This window comes from Strix aluco, chromosome 2 (assembly GCF_031877795.1).
Source record: "Strix aluco isolate bStrAlu1 chromosome 2, bStrAlu1.hap1, whole genome shotgun sequence".
NCBI lineage: Eukaryota > Metazoa > Chordata > Aves > Strigiformes > Strigidae > Strix > Strix aluco.
This window is the reverse complement of record NC_133932.1, coordinates 103,981,806-104,004,516: the sequence shown is the minus strand read 5'-3', so window position 1 is coordinate 104,004,516 and position 22,711 is coordinate 103,981,806. Positions and strand designations below refer to the sequence as shown.

Below are 22,711 nucleotides of genomic sequence, written 5' to 3'. Positions count from 1 at the left end.
GAAATGCCACTCCTCCCCAAGTACTCCAACTATAGCTAGGTTCATTCACGTCTTAGTTTTACAATATGAGATGAGAACAGAGAAAAAGCTGGAGCATTTTATCTATGAGCTTTTTCCAGTTATCAAAGTGTGACAAAAAAGAGGAAAAACCTGTGTATGTTACAAGTCATATCTTTTCTACAGCACATAACCTACACAGCTTAATAAGCTTTAACATGTGTCATACACATATAAGCCTCCATTACAGACTAGATACCTGAATTCACTTCTTGCTCTTTACTTTCATTGGTAAGAGGATTATCATGGAGCTTCAAGTAGATCTCAATTGCTGATCGAGCAGCCTTGAAGTAGAAGGCATGTTTCCTGAGCACATCTTCTAATCTCAGAAGATCTACATAGGCACGAAGAGTCATCTTTCTCATGCAGTACGTGTGGAAGTCAAATTGATCATCTGTTATCTCAAAAAAATGCTTCAAAAGAAAAAACAGACAACTCTTATGCACTTCCCTTGCTTAGTCTGTTTTTTAATTACATGAAGGTAAATAAAGTTACAACTGATATTATTTACAGGCAATATCTAACAGGCATAAAAATATCCTTAAAATACTGACTGTCCAAGAGAACCTGTCAGTAGGGAAAAAATCCACCTAGAAAAATCTCACTTTGTTAACAGAAACTATAACGTGATTGTTGAAAGACTGAGGCACTCTTTAAAAGCCAACTGAACTGTGATTATTCTGATTTTAAAAAGCAATTGGCAAAAGACAGCATAAAGTTAATGTACAAATAGTTGTATAGTTAGGAGACATGGTATTTTATATTGAATCCTTTTCACTTTAAATAATCATTTTTCACATAATAGCTAGGGATGACATTTTGTCTATTACAATAAATCACCAAGTATTAACCTGTTTTTAAAAATCATTATACTAGAAACTTTATCTGCAAAGACAATCATGTTGATTACATCAGCAAGTATCTTTACTAGTGTGTGAGAAATATTGGGAAAGAAATTTATGGTGTTTGCACCTACTTACCCTTTCTACTTCGTGGCATTTTTTCAAGGCCTCACCATACTTCCCTAGCCTTTGATAAGCTGCAGCACATTCAGTCTGGAACCACATACACTGCATCTCGTTTAGGTTTTCCATAGCAGAAGTTCCTTCCTGAAATAAGCATTGTTATCACTTTTTGCTATTATAATTTACCAGCTGCTTCTTTCAGCTATGGCTAGTTTCAGGCCATTTATAATAAACAATCAATCCTTCAACTACTTTGAATACAATAGAAAATGGATATAACCACCCAGTGACTGAGATTAATACTTGTGATACCCTACGCTCCCCAAGACAGAAAGGAATATATTTAAATAATTAAAAGAAAAACTGAAGTTATCTGAACAAGATTAGCATCTCAATAGATTTTTAAGATTAACCCGTGTTTGTAGACACAGTATTACTTTTACATTTTGGGGGCAGAAAACACTATTTTTAAAATCTTAAAGTTCAGCAAATTATCTTCATTATTTTTCTCCTCTGTCCGGTAAGTAGCATCTACTAGTCTAAAAATCCACCAATGTACTGTTTTATTATGTAATATGAATAACTAAGTTTCCTAGAACTTGTTAGTCTACATAAATGAAGTTAGATTTAGACTTCATATTTTTAAAGAATAAATCCTAGGATTTTTTTCTTGCATGGTTTCAGTGCTCTAGAAGCATGTTCCACATATCACGAATGCTAGCCACCAAATTTTCGGAATAGTCTTTACACTAGAAAGAAAACCCAGTTCAACTCCCACATTTAATTATTTAGGATCAGATTTATCCTATCTTACCACAGGTATCTATGCTAGAGTTCTGCATTTCTTGCTCTAACGCTTCCAACAAGCATACACAATGAGTTCTAGTAATCAAATTTTCAATCACTCCTAGAAATATCTAGAAAGTTCAGATTTCAAGTGTTTTCTCACTTAAAAGAAAAATTAAGGAGCCCAATTCATTTATGTGCTCCAGGAAATCCCACCAAGGAGCTGTCTTGATATTTAACTACATAAATAATATGGAAATCTGACCTTAATGAATCTAAATTTTGTTCAACATCCAAAAAATAGATTTTGAAGTGCTTACCCCATCTTTTAAGGATAGGATTTGCTTTAATGAAATTTGTCTGTAGTACTTAAAGGAATGAAATGTTCAAGTCCAACTTAATTTCTGTTACTGGTAAATCATAATGAATCTAGTGCCCATTCCTGTGCAGTTAGCTCAGATGGTATTACCAGGGAACAGGTTTTGCAAACAAGGTACCCAGCCGATGCATTTCTGGAGAGGTACTTAAAAGTATAGCAATAAAAAAATACTTCTTGACATCCACCTTTGAAGAACCATTTTTTCCAGTATTTACTGAATGTATATACAACTGGAGTACTGCATCCAGCTCTGGGGCCCCCAGCACAAGAGGGACATGAGCCTGTTAGAGCAGATCCAGAAGAGGACTGGGAAAAATCAAAGGGCTGGAACACCTCTCCTGTGAAGAAAGGCTGAAGTTGGGGTTGTTCAGCCTGGAGAAGAGAAGGCTCTGGGAAGACTTCAATATATAAAGTGGGCATATAAGAAAGACAGAGAGACTCTTCACCGGGGCCTGTAGTGACAGGATGAGGAGTAATGGCTTTAAACTGAAAAAGTAGATTCAGACTGGATATAAGGAAGAAATTCTTTATGGTGAGGATGGTGAGACACTGGCACAGGTTGCCCAGAGAAGCTGTGGATGCCCCCTCCCTGGCAGTGTTCCAGGTCAGGTTGGACGGGGCTTTGAGCAACCTCATTTAGTGAAAGATGTCCCTGCCCATGGCAGGGGGGTTGGACTACATGACCTTTAAAAGTTCCTTTCCAATCCAAACCATTCTATGGTTCTATACAGTTATTTACCACTAAGTGTAAGAGCATTATTTTAAAAATGGACACTTATAAAAGATTTTTTTTATTTTGGTCAAAATGTACATGAGTGGGAAAAAATGCCAGAGGCAAACAAAACCTCTCTTCGTTAAAGCACTATACTTACCCTTGTGAATTTAGAGCACATCTCCTCTGCATCCTTCACCATATTTGCTCGCAGCATATATTTAGCACATTTAGAATTGATAAATCTGTCTGCAGTATCCAAAGACTGTGCTTCATCCATCCATTTGGCAGCTTCCTTGAGGTTACCTACATGCTGTTAGGGAGAAATTAAATAGTTAACTTTCAGTATAAGCCTGGAATTGACCAACTCCTGAAATCTACAGTTACTGGCATTTCTTCCTCAGAAGTAACAAAAGGAAGTATTATTGTTTGCTTCCCCCTGCCCTCAGATTTTTTCAGAACAACAATTTTCTGTAAGTTATGACTTGCTTTACAAAACCTAAACAAAAGGATTTTCATTTTCTTCCTGACAGAACAGCGCCCAAAAAGAAATCCGCATGAAAACTGATGCCCATAACCATTGCTAACTGAAATACTATCCACACATTAACAGCCATATGATGATTTGGTCTGGTTTTCAGTTGGGTTTTTTGTTTGTTTTTTTGCTTTTAGTTTTTTGTTTTGTTTTTTTTTCCCAGTAAGCTAGATACTCTATGTCCAAATTCACTTTTTACCTTGTAAATTTTTGCTTTTAAATAGAATAGTTCTATTAATGTTGGAGTGCTTGCAATTGCAGCATTAATGTAATCCAAGGCCAAAGAACACTGGCCAAGTTTGTCAAAGTGCTGTGCCAGGAAATATCGAACCCAAAGCAGTGTCGTTGGGGGCTCTTTCTCTCCGTTTTCTGCAACAAAATGGAAAGAGTTACAAAAACCAGTGTAAGACTGAAGACTACATTTGAAAAACAGACAAAAAATAAAGTTTGGCAAATTCAGCAAATATTTCCCATAATGCATTCATTTACTAGAAGGTACTACAATTGTTTTCTTGCAAGAAGTATCACACTTCAACAGTTCTTGATAACTGCCATAAACAGTATTAGTAATTACAGTATAATTAATATAAAACCATAGAAACTTACCACATGTACTAAAAAGGTCACAAGTTTTCAAAGAGGCTTCATAACCAGTAACAAGTTCTTGGATTGTAGAAACCTGCATATAAAAAAAAATATCAACTGAAGTTAACTTCACTATCATGTTTACATAAATTAACACACTGAAAAAATACTTAGGCAAGATTACAGAAGCTATACTTAAAATAATTACTTAATTTGGAAAAAATTGGATGCATCCTCATGTAGTTTACTTCACCTTTCACAAGCTACCTTTGATTTTACCTGACAATATGGCAAGGAAATAGGAGTAATCTTTGGTAGCTTACAGCAGAAAGTAGTCAAGTACATTGAATTAGTATCCCTTTTAAATAAAAATTCCAAAATACAGTTTATTTATACTATTAGTTTTTAAGTATCCAAACTGAGCCAACTGACAAAAGGTTTGGAAAAGACTCTGCGTGAACTTCCCGTATCAGTGAAGATACAGAAGAGACTTCTGTGGTTTTCTGGCAGGTTAATATGCACTGTTAAAGATTTTTTTTTCTTTTGTTAAAAAGGTATTGTTGCATGGAATACAGGCTGCACCTTTTTATTTATGTCTATATACTGATTGATTTAAGGCTAATGCTTTCTGAAATCAGACTTTGTCAACAATATTCTTGTTCATTCCAAGGTTGAAGACTCAAAATTCACCCATGCAGTTTTGAACTCACACTGCACAAGTCTGACATTTACAATATATACAAATGTCAGTATCTGTGCATTTCATGACAATGAGCTCTTCCAATACCAAGTCCATGGTTTACAAGTGCTACATAGTATTTCTAAGCATTTTATAAATTGCTCAACCTGTTTTGTAGCTAAATTCTCAACATGCCTGCTATATCCAGCAAGTAACCAGCCTCCTAAGGAAACAAGACCAATACTAAAGAAAGAAAGAAATATGATCTATGTTTATTATACCCAAAACACAGAGGGATTTAAAACAGTAGGGACTTAAAACAGTAAGATCTGACTGTAAACATAGCAGGATAATGGCTATATTCACCAATTAGGTGAAACCTATAGATAGCAAAAAAACTTAAAACTTCAATGGTTAAAAGTAAGATGATCCTACATTAAAAGAAGTTGATCACGAGCAAAATACCACAGAGAGACAGCAAAATTTTAAAAAGCAGGATTTGAGAAAGCACACATGCACTTCAAGATACACTTTGGGAGAGGAGGGGAAGGGAATAAACCTTGTTGTAGAAGATTAAAGTATACAATTTGAAGGATACTACTTTATTTAACCTAATTCAGCACAACATACAATAAATGTCAAACAATTTGTTTCAAAGAGAGCAGAGAAGGTGACATGCCCAAGTCATACACAGTCAGTGTAAATGTCTCAAAAGTATAATAAAACATAAACACACACACATTCTGGAAAGCTCTGGGCAAATCTCATAAGAAATGGTTTCTGGTAGCAAAATGTCATCAAATATAATGAAATGTTACTAGACTTCAAATAATAGAAAGTGATAAAGGAACGTAAAGAAGTCTGAAGTAAATGAACAAAGGCAAATAAATGCATTAAGCTGTTCTCTGGCCTCAAGACGTTTATTAAAAGAAACCTTCGACAGCCTCAGAAAATCTTTGAAGATGCTCTTCTCTGAGTTTAAATGCAGAAGTAAGCATCTGCTTCAAGTAGCAGGCTTGCAGTGTGTATGGGCAACAGAGTAAGTGTTATTTCCTTGCTGCTTTTCACTGCAACTTCAAAGTATTCCCAAAGTTATTCTCATCTGGCTGTTAGTAAACTCAAATTCCTTTCAGACCAGCCAGATTTGCCAGACTGCAAATAAACTGTGTGTAAAGGAAGAAAGACCCTCTTTAATAAACACACCCTATCACCAAACACTCCACACAATTTTTTCCATTGTTGCACACTTGGAGTATGGCTTCATGGCTGGACAAAGACCATGCTACCACCAAAAAGAATGGTGTCACCATATCTGAGCCACATGCGCCTGGTCCCTGCTTTGTCTTAGTGCTAGTGGCTGTACCCAGGGTTACAAGTGATTTACTCCCTGCTCCACCTCAGCATACAGATGACCACTTACTAGTTCCATCACCAGGGGGAGCTGGCAGTGGAGAGACCTGGGACAGTGAGGCAGTAAGAAAGCCTCTCTTCCTAGCAGGAGGGTCTTTGATCAGCTTACAGCGACAGGGAAATCAAATCCTCTGATCTTGAGGTGATAGAGAATACCAGACTGCACCATGTTTTAAAAGATACTAAGTTCTTCCAAATTCAGAAATTTGCACTGTTTTTGGCTTCTACAGTCCAGGAAAACTATACTGGACTTACTCTGAAAACTATTTTAGACAATGTATCTGGAAACAAGTATTCAGTGAAAGCTACAAAAATAATTCAGATCATGTAGTTAGGTTATTGCAGACATTCGTGATGAAAGTTGCAACATCTTTGTTTCTCATGGCTACTCAGTATTTTTCCTCCCTTTTTATGCTTATGCTTCAGTCTCTTGTTAGTAATTTAGAAAAATAATTCCAGGTTCATATGCTGCTTCAGGGAACAAGTGATCTGGAAATACAAACCCCAATTTCTGTGTCCACATTAACTGCAAATTTACTACTAAAAGTCTGTCTCTTGGATTTACTACCATCTATCATCTGTACTCTAGAGTCACCATTGCCATCTTAAACCTTAGGCAATATTTTAGTATTTCTAAACACTATAGCATTATTCATAAAAAGATCATGTTACAATTTCTAGAAATCAAGCTGAAGTATGCAGAAATACCATGATACTGACCACAAGTTAATTTCAAACTGTATTATTCTAAGGAAAAAAGTTTTAGTTATTCCCTTGCCATGGATCTGAAAAAGCTTAAGATATTACAAAAACATAACTGAAATCATCACCAACCTCAGGTTTTGTTATTTCAAGAATGGAGCCAATTCCAGAACTGGGGTCACCAGTTTCAGAAGCTTCTTAAATAATCAAAATTCAAACCTCAAACCTGTAGGTCACTACCTACAACTTTAATTTAATTACAAAAGAACAATGAGCTAAGAAGCATGAATCCAAGAAGGGCAAAACGTGCTTTAGCCTTCCCCATTAGCACAGACAAGTGAAATGCTCATTTTCCCTCCTATACCGTATGTAAAGGTTAAAATTGCACATGCTCACAAACTAGTAAGATTCTTGTCAAGTGTAATAATCTTGGAAGTTAAGAAAACATCTTTCACACCCTGTACTACCTGAAGCAAAGACTCCACAAAAGTCAGAAGGGTCTTTTTATTTTTTTCATTCCTGTGCAGTTTATTTCCATTGGAAAGGATGGTTTCATAAGTAAACTTTGAGTAAATGCCTTAAAATATTTGAGAAATACAAACTGAGACTGGAATAAATATCATGCATACACATCTCAATTTCTTTTTGAACTGTAAGCAACAGGAACACAATTCACTTGAACCCCAATTCTGAACTACTTCTTCCTGTAAGCATTAGTTTTTACTTATTTGATTATACTGAGAAATATTGTGTGTCCTCTTTTGTAAGGGACAGCCTAAGGGAAAAGTTATTATTTTGCAAATAAATGTCTGATGGCTAGAATTCTTCTATCATCACTTGTAGCTATTCTGGTGGCACCTATGGGGCAGTCATTAAATAGAAGTCTGTACTGCATTCTACACCATATACCAAGTGAATCCTGCCACAAACAGTTTTCTTTAGACAAAGAGCAGAAGAGGACTATCAAAGATAAGAATAATACAGGGATCCAAAATGGACTGTTAGGGCTACAGTAGCCTGAATCGTAGTTTGCTTTTTATTTTCCCCATACTCCATGTAATAGGTTAAGTTGAATGGAATGACAAAGGAATAAAAGTAAAGCGAAAAGCAATATAGAAAGGTTCTTAAAGAAATGTATGTAACAAAAGGTGAGCTGAAATACGTAATTGGAAGATGAAATCAACAGCCCACTAGCACAAAGCAGGGATGCAAATCTTCCCAATAAAAGGCTCAAACTCTCTGGTTCATTACTATGAAAGTTAAATTACTAAACTGATTGTATATCCTATTATTACAGCAGTTAAGCAAAATATTTTAAAATTTTAACTTCTGTTTCAATGACAGTCTTCAAAACACTAATACTGTATTTCCTTCTTCAATGAAACAACTGCAAGGATTGAATTATCAATACCAAACATCTAGAAATATTGTAATGGTCTATAAAGTAGTCAGACTTAAGCCGAATCCTTTTTAAAAAAAAGGCTATTGACACAGCTTATTTTATCAGTTACTGTCACTAGATTTAAGTATTTTTTTTCAGTTGCTGCTATTATAAAATCAGTAAGAAGTTACCAGCACTTTCAGTGCACAAACATAATAAAAGGTACCATTGGCAGTTTCCGAAGCAATCTGTACGCTCAACGTTTGGCATAGGTTCGAGCCCCTGTCTTTTGAATTCCTGAGAACACGTTTAGTATTACATGCCCTGTTCTCAAAGGCAGTCAACCAAGAGGGAAAGTCTGAATACTGCTACTGAGCTAGGAATTTTCAAGGTGCATCTATAAAACTGCCTAAACAAGAAAACATGTTACGAACCTGCATATATAGATGCAATGGTCATATTAAGAAAATTTAGTTATGCATTAGTGCAGAAGAATCTTCAGACAAATCCCAGAAATACTTTAGGAAAATGTGCTCTAGCATGTGCTTTTATGAAAAGATTTGACTGTTACAAAATTCATACATAGTTACACTACTGAGACAAGGGGTACATTATCTTGCCTTGAACACCACCAGCGATGAAAAGGATATACAACAATGGGGAAGAATAAAAAGACAGTGGACAGGAACAAGATAACACACTACTTGCCACACATATGTGCAGAGTGACATTTAAACATGTGACACTAAAATGGCCCATCATTGACATGCATCAAATGTATTATTTCTGGGAATTACCACACAGTAGGAGACTGACACTTTAGAAGACCACTTTGACTGTTTCCTTATGGAATGCCTTAATACATACATACCAGAAGCTAAATATTAGCATGTTTGGTTTTTTAAGAGAACTGAAACTTTATTTAAAGACTAGCCATTCTCAGTTCTGTACTGCATCCAAAATTTTATTCAGTTGCTTTAATGAGAATAACTTTTCCTTCTCCTTCAAGCAACTGCACAGTCCACTGTAACCCATTCTAAAACAGTAACTGGTGTCTTTAAGAGAAGGATGCTGCTGTCTCACAAAACAGTCCAACCTCACCTCACTGTCAAATCTACAAGGTTCTGAAATTTCAGTGTCTCTTCAAACACAGTGCAATGGATGGTACAAGTTTGAGACTCCACAACAGAGCTGGAGACTTTTCCCTTTCATAGCCTCCTACAAAGGACTAGAGGAGAAAAATAGCCAACAGTTCTTCAGCTTGCTATAAATGATCCAATCAAGCTTCTCTTAAGAAACTTCTGGGTATTTAGTTCAGCAGATAGACATAAAAAATAAATAGAAATTTCACAAGAATCTCACCTACTCAGATTCATCTGTCTCGGAAAACTCTTGAATTAAACTACAACAAGGATGATATAGAAGGATCAATCTATATTCAAAAGCCATCTAGTATCAGTACTCAGACCGGAAGAAATGGAGCTGAAAGTGTGGGTGCTTTTTATTCCCCATCTACACAAAGACAGGCTCACACAAACACGCATCTCCTTTGAGAAACCCAATCCTGAAGCAGTACATAAAACCTTCAGTTGCAGGGAAAAGAGTTGTAACATCCAAGAATTAGAACCACCTTGGTATTACTGAGCAGGTATCTTCCAAATACTTAGCAGTCTGAAAGTTCAAACACTAACTGTATTTTGGCACAAGTATCAGAGATATCCTATATGGGCATTCCTTTCATTTCAGGAACAGTTGTTACATGGAGCATTACCGTTCTCAACTTCAGGTTGCAGACAATTTTAAAGGTAACTGTAGCCCTTGCTGAGGAGGGGAATGGGTTGCTGCCAAACTTTTCTCCCTCCTTCAAAATAATGGAGTAATTTCACAGAAACATCTTCTCTTGTATTGATAAAGTACTTCTGTTACAGCAAAAATGTGTCTACTGCAGAAGTGCCTGAAAAAGAGGAAAAACAGCAGGTAGAAGGGGGGGTACCCTTCATGAGCCTGCTCATCTTCTACAGGATGAAGGTCTTCCGTGCTGGAAATGAAACAGGATGTTTTCCAAGACAGATGTTCTCAATTCTTGAATCTGACAATTGGGCTCATATGTCAGACAGCTGCATTTTTTTATGATTCAAAGTGTCAACATGGGTGGTCTTCACCACTGGGAAGCTTGATTTCTCAGCTGGTTCTGAAGATCTAGAGTGAGAGGAGGACTGCAAAAACCAACATGCAAAGGCAGTATTTCCATACATTGCATCTTCACTTAAGGTGAAACAATGCATACAGGAAACAAGAGGAGTGCACGTGTTCCTGCCCTTCAACGAAAGGTAATACTACCTGTCCTTGAAACTTTGAACAACCTTTCTTCTTAAATAGAAAATTCTCCACAGTAGTTTATTTCCTGAATAAAATTGGTTTTTGCATGTAATGTGCGTGGTGCTCACAACAGTGGCTCTGCAGGTCACAGAAACTGATCCCGAAGCACCATATGATTTGTCGTCAACAAATCAAACCTCTCTGAATCAGATGAGTACTTATTTGAAAAGCCAACTCCTAAGAAGAGTTCCGCTGAAGAAATCTGCTTTAATAGCAGAAAGTACGTCTCAAAGCTGAATAAACCAATCCCTTCATTTTCATCTCAACATACAATTGAATTTTGACAGCATTTCCCATCACCAGTATTGTTAAGTAGTGGTACTTGAACAAGGCTTTCTGGTTCCCTGAGTAAGAATAGTATTCTTTATTCAGGAGAATGGAGTGTAGTTGAGTTTGTGACACCACTTTTCCAGCACAGCAGAAGAGGCATCCACTAGACTTAGTATGAATCCTTATGTCTGAGAAATTGAGAAACAGTTGTACTTTTCAAAATATCTACAAACGATTTCCAAATTGTTTTGTTACAGAGCATCCAAAGGAAACTGCTATAGTACAACTTCAAAACAGTCCCCACCATCTAGAAAAGATGAGATACCTAAAGATTGAATGACAAACTAAGCCTTTCAACAGCAGCCCTGGCAAAGTGTTTTCCTTGGGCCAGAAGAAAACCATATTGACATTAATAGATAAAGTCCTTGTGGTCAAATTATTAGGAGTATCTTTCACAAGACAGAAAGAAGTATCCAGTACATACCCTGAAGCAATACTCTAAATGCCTCATGGGAAATGGAGAAGCAACAATAAAAAGAGTCCGTAAGAGTACTACGTCAATACTTGAAGTCTTCGCTACGATGAGATGTTATCTAAGAGAGAGATAAGAAGGTGCTTACAATGTGCAGAAGCTGTATCAATGGACCCTGAAAAATATTTATGAACTTAGTACCAAATAAGTTAAGACCAAAAAAACCAGAAAGCGGTTGATGGCTCCGTTCTGGAGAATGCCTTTGATGACCATTTGAACAGGGCTTGCAGCTGGTCTGTGGTACACAACAACACTACTAAACCACTCCTTGAGTGGTCTCTATTTTCACACACACGCACAAAACAAGCCCATACAACAGAGCTGAAAGCTAGGGAGCTGAACGCACAAAATAATGAAGAGAAAATACTATAAAGAGTAGGCTCCTTGCTTTTCTTTTAATGGTATGCTCTCCACACCATTCTAAACAGAACGGTCCCCAGAAAGAGCTTCGCACTAGAAAAGCTCTGACACAATGATGGCACAAACGTCTTCTGAAGTAATACTTCTTGAATAATTCCATTTCAAAACTCCCTTTGCTCACTGAGGCACCTTCACAGGCTCATTGAAAAGGGTTACTTGGATTACTTGTGATGGACAAGACAGACATACAGCTTGGCAAGGAACTTGTACCCCTTTCTCTAGGTCCCTAGAGACACTGTACAGGAGGATCCTGGCTTCACTGCCCATTGAGCTCTGCCCACATGGTAAGTTTGCGACCTGAAGTCCCCATCTCTACAAATGCAGACACCTAGATGTGAACTTTCAGGCCTGAAAAATATTTATGAATGGTAGCAGAGGCACACTTTCAATGATCTACTGTATCTAGCACAGCCCCATCACATGTTAACAGTACTCCAGTCCAGGGCACTCTGACCTTACCCTTCTGGATGGAAATACTGATTGGAAGGAAGTTTCAAATAAAGAAGCTGCCAATAGACTCAAGAAGAAAAAAGCTCATAAATTCAATTACCACACCAGGGAAAAAATGGTGGGGGGGAAGGGCAGCTACACATTAGAAAGAAGGTTTTACTACAGCTTAAGACAGACAAGAAGCATCTTCATTTATAGCCAAGATGTGATTGTCATGAATTGAAAGCTGCTTTTTACTAAGGCAGCAAAGAGTATGCCAAACACATGAGCCAACTGGCACACTTGCACTACACAAAAGGTCTGAGTTAAGGGTCTTCCAGTGTATGCACACAGGAAGGTGTATACGGGCAGCCATCTAAAGTAGTTTCACTCCATATGGCTTACTATAATTTTAACTAAAAGAATATCTAAGATCACAACATTTATAAGCTTACACAGTTCACAGATGAACCAAAAAACCTCTTCAGCAATGCTCACACTAGTTGATTTTGATTTTTTTAAAGCAGTGTTCCTCCATTATTGAAAAAATGTCCTATGTAGCTACTTTGAAACATAAGATATTGACACTCAGATTTATCAGTGTAAAAAGGAAAAGGTGTAGGATATGCAAATAGCTGGATATTTACATTTTTACTCAAGGCAGCTACACACTAACTTACTTGCAACAACTGCATTAGTCTCACTTGGAAAGTTTCTGCTCCACAACGCGTTATGTAGCTGATACAGATTTACCCCCCGCAATGAGGTATGAACCACAGAACAAGACCATACAGACTATTCAAATAAATTACTCCAATTGTGAAAGGCTATTCAGCCTCATGTGACGAATTCCCATTGCTTACATTTTAGTATAGGGCTAACATCCGAACGTATTAAAAATCACAGTCAATTAGAAATTATTTTACCACCTCATGCCATGAAAGTAGAAACAAGAAAACATGACAAGCAGCCTTCTACTTAACATAAGTCTCCTTAAATTTTCTATGTATCTTTGACATACACAGATGCCAAGTTTGTTTCTGGAAGAAGTTTTAACTATTTTTTAACACCCAATGAAAGCGTTGCTTTGAAACTAACAACAGTTCAGATGTAGGTGCATCTCTATTTTTAAATTTATTCAACCAAGCCATCAATACTCACTCCTGCTTCCCTAAGAAAAGCACTGTTAAATGCGTGTATATGCTCATGCATACACAGGGCAAGACAAAAAGTGTGACAACTGCAGTAAAACACACATCTAAAGGGAAGTGCCACAATAATTTTCAATTGACCTGAATGAGAGTCAACTGCACAGAAAGAAAAATCAGTGGGGTTTCATTCAGATCTGTTCCTTGGTCTAGTTTGCTAAACAGCTGCACAGAATCTTGCGGTCCCTTTCAGTGGAAACCTAGGTATTCTACAGTCAATTTCAAGTACCTGCAGTAACACCTTTCCAGTCAGTCAACTGGCCACCCTGACCCAGATAATAGAAAGTTTTCATTATTTACTTTTCTATAAAGCTAATCCTATGGTATCATGCTTATTCACTGACTTCAGCATTTCTCAGTGTGTGGTAGCTAAGCAGAAATAATTCTCAGGATTTTCATCAAGAAGCTACCAGCCTATAAGGACTGGCTACCCACAAAGCATTAACCGTGCAGTACCATATTTAAACATAAACAGAATAAAAAGCAAAAAAAGTAACTCACCCCACAACCCTGAAAAATTATACACTTTCTTTGTTCCCTGACCATCTAAGAAATCAGTTACATGTTTTGTAAGCAGTAGAGAGAGCAGCCTTCTATTAGATAAGTTTCTTTAAAGCTGGTCCACGCTAAGAAAGTCGATACATTTTGGTTTATTGTATACTTTCATAGAAACAATGAGATACAAGAGCTTTATTAGCTTTTACATTTTCCTTTATGCTTAGTTCCTTACAACTAAACACCTCCATTAATGACTTGTAATCACTTTCAACCACAAAATACATCCAATTAAGCATCAGATACACTCCCGAATCTAAAACTTGCTAAAAATCAAGCATAGCAAGAACTCCTTTTTGCCCTGGATTAGGTTTGGAAGTGTGTTTTATGATACACATCATTGTTAATAAAACGCATGTCTTCCTGAATAGTACAGCTACATCACAGTAGGTTTGTGTGTAATCTATCCACACTTGACTACATACACCATCAAATCCTACTCTGATTTCACATCTCAAGATAATGCTAACTTGCTGCACAAGTGAAGACTAGCACTGATAACAGCTATTCCTGAAATAAACTGATATTTCTTCCTAGTGTCAATACCACCAATGAACACACAGGCTCTTTGAAATACTGAACTCCAGGAGAAAAAGCTTCCTCCATTTATCTAAATTATTTTAGTTTGTATTTGTTATTGAGAAAGTAACTTGTAACATGGTATTTTGTACACTTGCTCTGTTAAAACAGCATTATTTCTTTTTTAGAACATGTTATGTACAAGCATAATGAATTGGAAAGTTTATAGTACAAGTAGTGTTTGACAAACACTGCAATTGTTTTCCAATTTTGACTGAACCATGCAACATTTCTAGTCATGTGTGCCTACACTTACCAGTTTGTCTCGAACATCTGCAATGGAAACATATTTTGTCCCATATGTAACAAGCTTTTCACTTCTAAGTTATTCTTAGAGGACAGAACTCTCAGCAAGGGGAAAGCTGCTCAGTACACCAGCTTTGCAAAGAGCAGACTACTCAAGCAGAACGGCAAACCAGTCACAAGAAGAACATTCTTCATTAAAGAATTCACTGCTGCTTCGGAAAGGTCTAGTACATGTATGTTTACACATTGAAAGTACAACTGCACAAGCTCCGCTGGAGCTTCACAACAGTATTCCAAGTACAAGGATCAGTCTCTTGTTAAACAAAACAAAGTAGGATGAATATAAATACAAGAGCCAGGCATGAATTTTCAGTGCTTCAAATGTAATAAATTGAATATTAAAACAACTCCTTTAAAGTTATTTTAAAAGCAATAATCCTTGAATACCTTTATGAACAAACTGTTAGCGCATCTATTTGGGATGGAAAAATGTAGGATTCAGCCAGACTTGGAAATGATATCATAACTTTGAGATTGCTGGGAACTGTCAGAATTACTCAAGTCTTTTCCATAAAATGTAGCATCTTTCCATTTAATGGATAATTAAAAATTAATTAAATAATTTTTCAAATTCAACTACACATCTAGCTATGTGATCAATACAAAGCAAGTAATTTCATAAGAACAGAGCATCAGCAGGAGCAACTATGAGCAGAGATGTTGAGAGTACTTCTTGTGGGTCTTCAGATGGGTATTTGGAGTAGTTATTCCCAACATAGACCACTCAGACTGAAGAAAGCTCTCCTGATAAAGTAGTTCTTAAGTCAGCTGCTACACCTGTCAGCTCTTGGCTCAGGGACTCAAACTCTCAGCTGCCAATGTGTTTTACACTACCCATTTTCCTTACAGAATGGAAGCATACTATCCTGGCACTACAGACAATGAAGTTTCTCATCCTTCTCCTTCCTCCACTTACTTTTCTTACTCCTCCTTAAGATACAGTTATATAGCAGAAATACTATCTTTTGCTATGAATATACCAGATCCTTAGCAAGTCCATTTACCAGACTTTCCCTCCTGGAATTTTAACTCAGACACACTACTTTCTAAAATACAAACTGACAGTCAGCATGAACAAAAGGCTGTTCTTGGTTGATCTTAGAGTTATTTCTTCTTAAAATGTAGACATTCTTAGTGAAACTCATGTTGTTCACTTCCTTATGTAATCACCAATAGTTCACAGAGGGCATCTAACTACAAAACCAGTTGCAACTTGCTTTAAATTCCTTGAGCTTTCCGCATCAAGGAGGGAAAAAGCCTTCTTTCCTGAAAGGGTTAAAGAAAGATCTTCACTGGAGACAGCCTACCTTCCTGTGCAGACAGTCTTATACCCTTTTTTGAGACTGTTGTTTCTGATGGTTCTTCCAGCCAGACATTTTCTCTCATCCAGTATTTCCTCACAGTCTCCACATTTTTAGTTAATCAGAAAAAAAAAGGGCACATGTGCACTAATGTCGAGCTTCAATGAAATCAACCAACGTACCTGCAACAGTCGACGCAAACCTTGATGTCGACTAATTGAAGATCTTCACTCCTTGGATTTTTATCTCGTGGATATAGAAATTAGCATGTACGAGGAACAAAAGAGTATTTCTGAGCATTGCTCAAGTATAAAGAGAACTTTCTTGGGAGAGGTGGGGGTAGCATTTCAAGATCCCTCTCTCATGAGGAACAGTAACAAATAAAGGCTGTTCACCATTATTTCTCATACATCTGGATAGCAGCGTACAGAATGTGAAGATTACTACATCCCATACAATTGTTTATACTTTAGGTAATTAGATTCCAGGAGAAACATTCTGCCAAGAGCCACAGCTACTTTCACCCTGAACAGTAACTTTGCAAGAATAACAGAACTCGTAATAATGTAGTGGCACCCCTAAACACAAGTTTTTCCTTCTTGAATACACCAAAAAGACTATAGCTTCTTCCCAACAGAATATGTATTGTGCCAACTGTGTGAATTTTATTCAAGCACAAAGATATCAACACAATAAATGTAGTTTAAATAGCCAAGTATACTTGCTATTTAGAAACTAAAAGAAGCCTGATTAAAAAAATTTAATAAGCCTCCATGCTATACAGCAGGCTTTTGAAATTAAAGGTTTAGCATTACAGAAAACTCAAGGAGAATGGCTACTTTGCCGATACCCATTTTTTAATAATAAACTTCAGACACTGAGGCACTAAACAAAGAATAAAACCTATAAAACCACTTGTAGCATAAAAGAGGAAGAGCCCAGTAGCTAGACAGTAAGTCTCCTATACCAGAAAAAACAATTAAGACACCTATATCCAAGTATTTGAAGTACACACAGACTGTATTGCATTGAAACATTTTACTTGTAAAGCTTCATGTTTCTCAGCGTGCACATAAAACATATAGACACATTCCAAAACCTTTCATTCATATAGCAGTACTTTAAGTGGTTATTACAAAAGGCTCCACAAATCATGAAAATGAAACTTTTCATACTGTTTTAGAAGTATCAACCACAAGTAAAAAAAAAATCCCACTATAGTCACTTTTTTTTAAAGTCATGTTTTGTTTAGATATCATTTCAAAGGTCTAGAGGAATCCAGGGTATCTTGTTAGTAAAAAAACCCAAAACACAAACCCCCAAGTTTACTTATGCAGGACGAAGCTGCCTTTCTATTATCCTCCCCTGCTACCTTCCCATATTGCTTTAGTTAATCACCTACAATTCTTACTACTTAGTCCATTTTTAAAAGCGATAAAGACAACAAATTCACTTGAAAATGCAAGTTACCTCCACAGTACACTTATGAATTGATGATGCAGAAGTTTACTATTTTATTGCAAGATCAAGAAAATCAACTGAATAAATCTCTAAAGACAGTATGAGATGATGTTTTCAATAATGTTCTGAAGTGAAAGAAACTACTTTTTTTTTGAGAAATAACTACAGTTCTTCAAAACACACTATCAGCATTGGCCTCACTACACACAAGCACCTCTTCTCACAGCACGTGAATGTTTAAGTCACACAGGTGAATTTTTCAAATGAGGACAGCTAGTGTTTTTTATTCTCAAATGTCTGATCCAACCCTCTTTTAGATATTGCCACTGCAGAAATGGTTTCTTGGGAAGTTGCACTGTAAGTGAAATAGCACAATGTATTAAAAAAACAAAAAAAAGTACAAATTTGAAGCTGTAGAGATTCAGAAACTGGTACTCAAACGCCTGTGCTATTCCTTCAGCAGACGTGGCAACTGAAGGACAAGGGTGGAATGGACAACTGGGAATGTGAACCACTCCACCCATGAGTCAGGACCCTTAGAGAATCCATTTTGAATTACATCACACACACAATCAGTTCCCTGGGTAGCATCACTAGCTGGAGTTCTACAAATTCCATGCCTGTTATTCTCACCTTCAATACACAGAGCATACGAAGATCATGAACTTTTCTGGCACAGATTTTATATAATTAAAACTCCAGGATGAAGACAACAGATCACAGGACTTATCACCTCTCAGCAGGCTATTTTAGGGTAAAAGGCCATGTTCTCTTTAAATGTATGCCACTGCAGTTGCTACCATAGCGCACAGGAAGGCAATAGGTACTTGAGATATGAGTATATGTGACAGTCATTAGAAACTGAAGTACTGATCTCCCAAAATCCAGCACCTCATTTAAAGCCCAGCATACAGCATTTGTCAAGCATTAAGAAAACCAGCTCCACTGAGCACCTCCCAACAGTTGTGCACTAACAAAGCAAGTCAAAGAGCAGGAGCACAGCACACTGACGCACCCCCACACACCCCACAAGCGTCACCTTAATAGTCCCTGATGTAGAACATTACAAACATCAGCAGGTTTACTGGAACAAACTGTCTCCATCAGCAGGCAACTACTCAAGGTGAACGTGAGCTATCTGACCTGAGAAATAATCTGGACACAATTACAACTTTACTTGAGCGTTATCAGCATCTCTTCCTCCACTCTTCCTTCACTAACTAGATGAGGGCAAACTCAACTTCAGTGAACGTCTACATCAGCAGCTTGGCCAAGTGACTGCTGATTTCCAGAAAGTTTAAAGTATTCTTTATACAGTTCTCTCTTTATTTGAGACTACAAGCAGATGATCACTGACAAAACATCAAATGCACAACTATTACATTGCCTATTAGAATTTGCAGAACATTGCAGAAATAGAGGAATGCCATATGTACCACTTTGAGAGCTCGAAAAAAAAAATCAAGAATGATGAATGGAGGACTGTACTGAAACAATGATTAAATCCCTTTGTATCTATAGATAGCACCCTCAGACTAACCCCATCTCACTCAAACAACCTGCTCTTTTGGCAAGTGCCTACCCTGAAGCAGTAGTTATAGATGCTTCACTTGGCAAGTGGTGAAACCATGCACGTCATCACATTTAACCATTTCTAAAAGGCAAATTCTGTGACAAATGCCAGTTTTTCCCTTTGTGAACGGTTTGAGAAGGGATCCAGATTACGGATTTCGATGTTTCTGTGTATCTGCACTCATGCATATAGGCATGTCCATTTTTATTGTGCCTTTCTGCACTGTCTACTATAGGATTTTAGTGCTGTTAGAATTGCATAAAATGCACTTGTCCCAGTACTGAAGTACCAGTTGCAGACTAGCTTGCTGGCTAGCAAGCCAATGGCTACAAGCTGATCCTAGACTTGAAGGTGAAACCCAGTAAGATGGTATCACAGAATCATTAAGGTTGGAAGAGACCTCTACAAACTGCCTAGTCCAACCCCCCTTACAGAACAGGGTCAGCTGAAGCAGGCTACTCCTGGCCACATCCAGTCACATTTTGACTATCTCCACGGATGACTACCCCACTACCTCTCTGAATAACCTGTTCCTGTGCTCAAACTCCCATGACAAAACTGTCTTTTCTTTTGCTCAAATGTTCTCTTGTATTTTAAATTGTGCAGATTATACCTTGTTTGTTCACTGGGCACCAACGAGAAGCATCTGGCTGTCTTTTTTCACTCCTGTCTTCAGATATTTATGCATGTTAGATCCCAGCTGAGCCTTCTCTTCTCCAGGCTAAACAATCCTAGCTCTCAGCCTCTCCTCATATGCCAGACGCTCCAGTCCCTTCACCAACTCCATGGCTTCTCTGTACTTTCCAGTATGTCCATGTGACAGACACAGGGGAGTCCAGAACTAGACCCAGCACACCAGATGCATCTCATCAGGGCTGAGGAGAAGAATTGCCTCCCTCGACTTCATGGTGATGCTTTTACTAATGCAGCTCAAGAGGCTGTTGACTTTCTTTGCCACAGGGTACATTAGTGGCTCATGTTCAGTTTGCTGTCTACCAGAACCCTTAGGTTATTTTCTGTAAAACTGCTTTCCAGTTCTTCAGTCTCCAGCCTATACTAGGGCATGATGTTATTCCTCCTAAGATGCAGGACCTGGTATTTCCCTTTGTTAAACTTCCTTTCAGCCCAAAGACTCTCTGAATGACAGCACAATCCTTTCATGCATCTGCCACTCCTCCTAGTGTTGTATCACCTGCAAGGCTGTTGAGAGGTACACTATGCCCTAACAACCAAATCATTAACAAAGATGTTGCATACTACTGGAGCCAGTGTTATCCACCTAGGAAGACTAGTTGACTCAATGCTGCTGATCACAATACTGAGCCTGGCAGTTCAGCCAGTTCTCAGTCCACATGTCTACTAAACTGTACTTCAACAGTTTGTTTGCTAAAGTCATGATAAACACTATCAACTGCTCTTGCCTTGCCCACTAAGTTAGTCATTTTGTCATAGAATCAAGTTATTCAGGCATGACTTCCGCTTCATAAATCCATCCTACCAACTCCTAGACACATTTTGTGTGTTTCGTAATGGTTTCCAGGATTATTTGCTCCATTGGCTTCGCAAGGATTGAAATGATGCTGACTGGTCCATAGCTCCTTGGATCCTCCTTTTTGTACGGGGAAGATGCAGTTTGAGGAGGAAAAAAGCCTACTAAGTACCTGCCTGAAACATGTCTTGCTCCCAGGAAGACTAGGCGTCTGCTGTATCTGCCAATTAAAGGCACAGATTCAATGCATGAAAGGTACAGTTTAAACTGGGGATTTAGTGTAAACACCACCAGGATGGTGTTTAGCAGAGTGCCTTCCCCTTTCTAGGTAACTCTTGCCCTGGAATTCTTCCATCTTGTGAATGAAATAATCCAAATAAAGTTAACATGGGGGGAAAAAAGTCCCAAGAAACAAACATGGAGTGAACTTAAGAGTTTCCCAGAGCATTAGGACATTCACAGGGTTCCCTCTTAGTGTCTTGAACAATAGCCAGAATCAAGTGTGTTTCAAGAGAAATTGTACAAACAGGCACAGGCTGGTATTTGAGAACATGACTGAACTCATAGCCAAGACATGTGTTTACTGTGAAATCTCTGTAATGGTCGTATATTCTAAAAGCTATTTGAAAATCAGATATTCTTGAAGAGAACCAGGAGTTGCTGGCATTAGTTTTAATACATGAAACAACTCAACAAGTTATAAAAACACTTCAAGTCTATACTCATATTTTCCCCATCTTAGTTTCTTCCTTCAATTTAGCAGCCATACATTACTGTAGATGACTAATTAAAATTTGATTAACATAGATTAAAGCATATTCTTCTGAAGACTGAATTTTCTATTTTTGACAGAAAACAGCAAATTGTTTCTGAATGAGATAGCAACTACCTAAAGGCCACCACAAAACCATCAAGAACATTCTTCTCTTACCCAAACTTTAGTAAAACCATGCTTCATAATACACACTAATGAAATTATTATCAACTCAATCCAACATGCACAGCTACAGTAACCACTTATGCAGGAAAGTGGATGAGCTTAATTTTCTGGGAATACTTTTTTTGCATTTTGCTTGTGACTGTTTTGCTACACATAAAAGTTATTTCCCTGCACTTGTTCCATCTAAGAAGAGTTCCTCTAAGTGATTTAAAGAGTCTGCTAGCTGTGGTAGCAACCCAGAAGTTAACTAATTGACACACCAAATCAAACACACTGTCCTTACAAGACACAAGATCAGTTGAGGAAAAAAAAAATTACTGAGCTCAGAATGCAGGTCTGTTCCTTGACACTAGTAACCTGTATAGGAAGGTCTCAGCTCTTGTTCAGACCAGTCTTTCCTTTCTCCACCCCAACAGGTAACTAGAACCTGGTACGGGTAGAGTACTTTTTACAATTGTGAGCTACTTCATCATGATCAAGAGTTTTCACATTTAAAAAGCCCCAAGCTGTATTTACAGCATTCCCCAGGGGCTCCCATATAATGAATAGAAGACACAGCCAATTGCTTCACAACATACAGTGGCTACTTCAGGAGTCATCTGGAAGAAACATACAGTAATGAACATTATTCTTGTCACCTAAATATTTTGTTAAAATAAGAACAAAGCCATCAAGACAGTGTTTCATCAAATTATTTCTCTAATATGTTGTAGGTAAAAAGTTATCTGACAGAGTAACAGCAATCATGTATCACCGAACAGAGTCTATACAGTATTATAAACTTTTTTAATGAGACACTGAAAAAACATAAGGCTTGGTCTGACAGTCTCTCTCACTCTCTAATCTTCAGTTGTAAGACAAAGAATTTGGCTGTGTACTAATGTAGCAAGTTGGGAAGTGATTAGTGCATGCCTTTGGTTTCTGCAAACAGTGATCATAATAACAATTATCACTTAAGAACATGAACTCCTTACATAACATAGCCTTACTCATCCACATTACCCGTGGAAAAATCAGTTGCCAATATTACAGAAAATGATAAAACATCTCCTTTCCAGTTGGCCTTTGCCCAACATTT

The 22,711-nt window shown here is 37.5% G+C and overlaps 1 protein-coding gene across 7 annotated transcripts in view; it reads right to left on the bottom strand.

The window, feature by feature from the left end:
- The window catches only part of NAA16 (N-alpha-acetyltransferase 16, NatA auxiliary subunit), a 74,914-nt gene that overhangs the window by 9,078 nt on the left and 43,125 nt on the right, over positions 1-22,711 (bottom strand). For all 7 annotated transcript variants that reach the window (XM_074815590.1, XM_074815589.1, XM_074815591.1 and 4 more), the window contains 5 exons: positions 4,041-4,113; positions 3,634-3,803; positions 3,060-3,212; positions 1,038-1,166; positions 257-470 (listed from right to left, as the gene is read on the bottom strand). In XM_074815590.1, coding sequence (XP_074671691.1) covers positions 257-470; positions 1,038-1,166; positions 3,060-3,212; positions 3,634-3,803; positions 4,041-4,113 — 739 coding nt within the window. The remainder of the gene's footprint in view (positions 1-256; positions 471-1,037; positions 1,167-3,059; positions 3,213-3,633; positions 3,804-4,040; positions 4,114-22,711) is intronic.